This window comes from Salvelinus fontinalis, unplaced genomic scaffold (genome assembly GCF_029448725.1).
Source record: "Salvelinus fontinalis isolate EN_2023a unplaced genomic scaffold, ASM2944872v1 scaffold_0191, whole genome shotgun sequence".
Lineage (NCBI taxonomy): Eukaryota > Metazoa > Chordata > Actinopteri > Salmoniformes > Salmonidae > Salvelinus > Salvelinus fontinalis.
Genome location: NW_026600400.1, coordinates 79,853 through 85,852, shown reverse-complemented (window position 1 = coordinate 85,852; position 6,000 = coordinate 79,853). Strand labels below are relative to the sequence as shown.

Below are 6,000 nucleotides of genomic sequence, written 5' to 3'. Positions count from 1 at the left end.
GCTCTCGTTGTCTGGTCCTCGCTACATATTCGTCGCCAAACGCACTGGCTTCAGGTCATCTATAAGTCTTTGCTAGGTAAAGCCCCGCCTTATCTCAGCTCACTGGTCACCATAGCAACACCCACCCGTAGCACGCGCTCCAGCAGGTATATCTCACTGGTCATCCCCAAAGCCAACACCTCCTTTGGCCGCCTTTCCTTCCAGTTCTCTGCTGCCAATGACTGGAACAAATTGCAAAAATCACTGAAGCTGGAGACTTATATCTCCCTCACTAGCTTTAAGCATCAGCTGTCAGAGCAGCTTAAGAAACAGTGTTGTGTCTTTTTGGGGCATTGTATTCATGTAGATTTATAATCAAACACATTTATGAAGATTTTACACTATTATGGAGAGATGTACTGCTTGGATTCTTTACTTAGGATAGAAAGAAGTTGAAACTATTTTATGTAATTCATTTCATTATTCTTTTGACCAAATTTCATATTCACAAATGTACATTTACAAACAAAACATTTTATTACCTTGCAAAAATAAATTGAACATTATTTTAAGACAATTAAATACTCTGGTGACAAAAAAGCTGTTAGAATTATCAGTGTGTATGTTAAGGTCGTTGTGTAATGTGATATTGTACCCTTAGCCCCGCCCTTAGCCCCGCCCTTAGACCAAATGTCCTTTTTATATTCTATATATATACTTGTGTTCCCCATATACTTTTTGTATCGATTTGATGTTAATAAAATAATAATACAAAATAATATGTATATTTTTGTAACTCGTTGGCAGCCATATTGGATTTTGTATACGCTGATGTCCCTGGAACAGTGACCACGTCTGTGTAGATGTCCGGGTGGCGCAGCGGTCTAAGGTACTGCATCACAGTGCAAGAGGTATCACTACAGTCCCTGGTTCAAATCCAGGATGTATCACATCCGGCCATGAATGGGGGTCCCTATAGGGCGGCGCACAATTGGCCCAGCATCGTCCGGTTTTGGCCGGGGTAGGCCGTCATTGTAAATAAGTATTTGTTCTGACTTGCCTAATTAAATAACGGTTAAAAACTACAGCGTAATGAAATACGTCACGATGTTAACGGCAGACTCGCTGACAACGCGGAACTAGTAGAGGATTCACGTGATTGTCAGTCGGACATGTTTCCCCAGCGGACAATTTACAACTCGTCTGGACGGCTACGATGTATTCAGCAGGAACAGAGAGTTTGATCAAACAAGCCAGGTAAGACCCAGCACCGGCAGTTAGCGGTGTTCAGAACAGAGTCAAGCCGGGGAAAGAACACTGTTCTCCGCCTGCTTCTGTCCGTTGTACCCCGCTGCTGTCATGTTGTTTGGTGTTAGCTTGCTCTTGTCACTGCGCAAACACAAACCGAGTTGCAAGGTACACTGGAACATAAATATAAACGCAACAATTTCAAAGATTTTAGTGAGTTACAGGAATATAAGGAAATCAGTCTATTGAAATAAAAATATTTTAGGCCCTGATCAATATATTTCACGTGACTGAGAATACAGATCTGTTGGTAACAGATACTTTAAAAAAGGGGCGTGGATAAGAAAACGCGTCAGTATCTGTTGTGACCACAATTGTCCTCGTGCAGCGCATCTCCTTCGCATAGAGTTGATCAGGCTGTTGATTGTGGAATGTTGTCCCACTCTTCAATGTTAAATAAAACAAATACAATATAAATGGCTGTGAGAAGTTGCTGGATATTGGCGGGAACTGGAACACGCTGTCAAACATGTCGATCCAGAGCATCCCAAACATGCTCAGTGGGTGACATGTCTGATGAGGATGCAGGTCATGGAAGAACTGGGACATTTTCAGCTGCCAGGAATTGTGTTCATATCCTTGCGATGTGGGGCCGTGCTTTATCATGCTGAAACATGAGGTGATGGCGGTGGATGAATTTTGGCTCCCGAGTGGCGCAGCGGTCTAAGGCACTGCATCTCAGTGCAAGAGGCGTCACTACAGTCCCTGGGCTGAATCCAGGCTGTATCACATCCGGCTGTGATTGGGAGTCCCATAGGGTGGAGCAAAATTGGCCCAGCGTCGTCCGTGTTTGGCCGGGGTAGGCCGTCATTAAAAAATAAGAATTTGTTCTTAACTGACTTGTCTAATTAAATAAATAACAAATTAAATGAATGGCGATGGGCCACGGTATCTCTGTACATTAAAATTGCCATTGATAAAATGCAATTGTGTTCGTTGTCCGTAGCTTACGCCTGCCCATACGATAACCCCACCGCCACCATGGGGAACTCTGTTCACAGTATTGACATCAGCAAACCGCTCGCCATCAGCAAACCGCTCGCCATCAGCAAACCGCTCGCCATCAGCAAACCGCTCGCCATCAGCAAACCGCTCGCCATCAGCAAACCGCTCGCCATCAGCAAACCGCTCGCCATCAGCAAACCGCTCGCCATCAGCCCGGTACAGCTGAAACGTGGATTAATACGTGAAGAGCACACTTCTCCAGTGGCCATCGAAGGTGAGTCGGTCACGACCCTGATGAGGATGACAAGCACGACCCCTGGGGTGAGGATGACGTGCACGACCCCTGGGGTGAGGATGACGGTCACGACCCCGGTGAGGATGACGAGCACGACCCCTGGGGTGAGGATGACGAGTACGACCCCTGGGGTGAGGATGACGGTCACGACCCTGGGGTGAGGATGACGAGCACGACCCCTGGGGTGAGGATGACGAGCACACGAATGAGCTTCCCTGAGACTGTTTCTGACAGTTTGAGCAGGAAGTTATTTGGTTGTGCAAACTCAGTTTCATCAGCTGGTACTGTATTGACATAGTACTGGTACTGTATTGACATAGTACTGGTACTGTATTGACACAGTGCTGGTACTGTATTGACACAGTGCTGGTACTGTATTTACACAGTGCTGGTACTGTATTTACACAGTGCTGGTACTGTATTTACACAGTGCTGGTACTGTATTTACACAGTGCTGGTACGGTATTTACAGTACATTTACAGTACATAATTTACATTCATTTCAATTAACAGGTGTGTAATTTCTTTCCTTCTTAATGCATTTGAGCCAGTCAGTAGTGACAAGGTAGGAGTGGTATACAGAAGATAGCCATATCTGGTAAAAGACCAAGTCTATATTATGGCAAGAACCTGACATGTAGCTAGCATTTATAAACAGGCATATAACACCAGACTAGCCTGACATGTAGCTAGCATTTATAAACAGGCAATTAACACCAGACTAGCTTGACATGTAGCTAGCATCTGTAAACAGGCGTATAACACCAGACTAGCCTGACATGTAGCTAGGATCTGTAAACAGGCATATAACACCAGACTAGCCTGACATGTTGCTAGCATCTGTAAACAGGCATATAACACCAGACTAGCCTGACATGTAGCTAGCATCTGTAAACAGGCATATAACACCAGACTAGCCTGACATGTAGCTAGCATTTATAAACAGGCACATAACACCAGACTAGCCTGACATGTAGCTAGCATCTGTAAACAGGCGTATAACACCAGACTAGCCTGACATGTAGCTAGGATCTGTAAACAGGCATATAACACCAGACTAGCCTGACATGTTGCTAGCATCTGTAAACAAGCATATAACACCAGACTAGCCTGACCTGTAGCTAGCATCTGTAAACAAGCACATAACACCAGACTAGCTTGACATGTAGCTAGCATCTGTAAACAGGCGTATAACACCAGACTAGCCTGACATGTAGCTAGGATCTGTAAACAGGCGTATAACACCAGACTAGCCTGACATGTTGCTAGCATCTGTAAACAAGCGTATAACACCAGACTAGCCTGACCTGTAGCTAGCATCTGTAAACAAGCATATAACACCAGACTAGCCTGACATGTAGCTAGCATCTGTAAACAGGCATATAACACCAGACTAGCCTGACATGTAGCTAGCATTTATAAACAGGCACATAACACCAGACTAGCCTGACATGTAGCTAGCATCTGTAAACAGGCACATAACACCATACTAGCCTGACATGTAGCTAGCATCTGTAAACAGGCGTATAACACCAGACTAGCCTGACATGTAGCTAGGATCTGTAAACAGGCATATAACACCAGACTAGCCTGACATGTTGCTAGCATCTGTAAACAAGCATATAACACCAGACTAGCCTGACCTGTAGCTAGCATCTGTAAACAAGCACATAACACCAGACTAGCCTGACATGTAGCTAGCATCTGTAAACAGGCATATAACACCAGACTAGCCTGACATGTAGCTAGCATTTATAAACAGGCTTATAACACCAGACTAGCTTGACATGTAGCTAGCATCTGTAAACAGGCGTATAACACCAGACTAGCCTGACATGTAGCTAGGATCTGTAAACAGGCGTATAACACCAGACTAGCCTGACATGTTGCTAGCATCTGTAAACAAGCGTATAACACCAGACTAGCCTGACCTGTAGCTAGCATCTGTAAACAAGCATATAACACCAGACTAGCCTGACATGTAGCTAGCATCTGTAAACAGGCATATAACACCAGACTAGCCTGACATGTAGCCAGCATCTGTAAACAAGCATATAACACCAGACTAGCCTGACATGTAGCTAGCATCTGTAAAAAGGCATATAACACCAGACTAGCCTGACATGTAGCTAGCATTTATAAACAGGCACATAACACCAGACTAGCCTGACATGTAGCTAGCATCTGTAAACAGGCGTATAACACCAGACTAGCCTGACATGTAGCTAGCATCTGTAAACAGGCACATAACACCATACTAGCCTGACATGTAGCTAGCATCTGTAAACAGGCGTATAACACCAGACTAGCCTGACATGTAGCTAGGATCTGTAAACAGGCATATAACACCAGACTAGCCTGACATGTTGCTAGCATCTGTAAACAAGCATATAACACCAGACTAGCCTGACCTGTAGCTAGCATCTGTAAACAAGCACATAACACCAGACTAGCCTGACCTGTAGCTAGCATCTGTAAACAAGCATATAACACCAGACTAGCCTGACATGTAGCTAGCATCTGTAAACAGTCATATAACACCAGACTAGCCTGACATGTAGCCAGCATCTGTAAACAAGCATATAACACCAGACTAGCCTGACATGTAGCTAGCATCTGTAAACAGGCATATAACACCAGACTAGCCTGACATGTAGCTAGCATTTATAAACAGGCACATAACACCAGACTAGCCTGACATGTAGCTAGCATCTGTAAACAGGCGTATAACACCAGACTAGCCTGACATGTAGCTAGCATCTGTAAACAGGCACATAACACCATACTAGCCTGACATGTAGCTAACATCTGTAAACAGGCGTATAACACCAGACTAGCCTGACATGTAGCTAGGATCTGTAAACAGGCATATAACACCAGACTAGCCTGACATGTTGCTAGCATCTGTAAACAAGCATATAACACCAGACTAGCCTGACCTGTAGCTAGCATCTGTAAACAAGCACATAACACCAGACTAGCCTGACATGTAGCTAGCATCTGTAAACAGGTATATAACACCAGACTAGCCTGACATGTAGCTAGCATTTATAAACAGGCATATAACACCAGACTAGCCTGACATGTAGCTAGCATCTGTAAACAGGCGTATAACACCAGACTAGCCTGACATGTAGCTAGCATCTGTAAACAGGCACATAACACCAGACTAGCCTGACATGTAGCTAGCATCTGTAAACAGGCATATAACACCAGACTAGCCTGACATGTAGCTAGCATCTGTAAACAGGCATATAACACCAGACTAGCCTGACATGTAGCTAGCATCTGTAAACAGGCACATAACACCAGACTAGCCTGACATGTAGCTAGCATCTGTAAACAGGCACATAACACCATACTAGCCTGACATGTAGCTAGCATCTGTAAACAGGCATATAACACCAGACTAGCCTGACATGTAGCTAGCATCTGTAAACAGGCACATAACACCAGACTAGCCTGACATGTAG

General features: G+C 44.5%; 1 protein-coding gene across 5 annotated transcripts in view; it reads left to right on the top strand.

The window, feature by feature from the left end:
- The first annotated feature begins 1,080 nt into the window (after nt 1-1,080).
- The window catches only part of ap5z1 (adaptor related protein complex 5 subunit zeta 1), a 44,152-nt gene continuing 39,232 nt past the window's right edge, over nt 1,081-6,000 (top strand). For 3 of the 5 annotated variants that reach the window (XM_055912607.1, XM_055912609.1, XM_055912610.1), the window contains exon 1: nt 1,082-1,236. In XM_055912607.1, the coding sequence (XP_055768582.1) occupies nt 1,196-1,236 (41 nt within the window). In that variant the 5' untranslated portion in view covers nt 1,082-1,195. Of the gene's footprint in view, nt 1,237-6,000 lie in introns of all 5 variants that reach the window. The other 2 variants (XM_055912604.1, XM_055912608.1) reach the window with 1 other exon arrangement.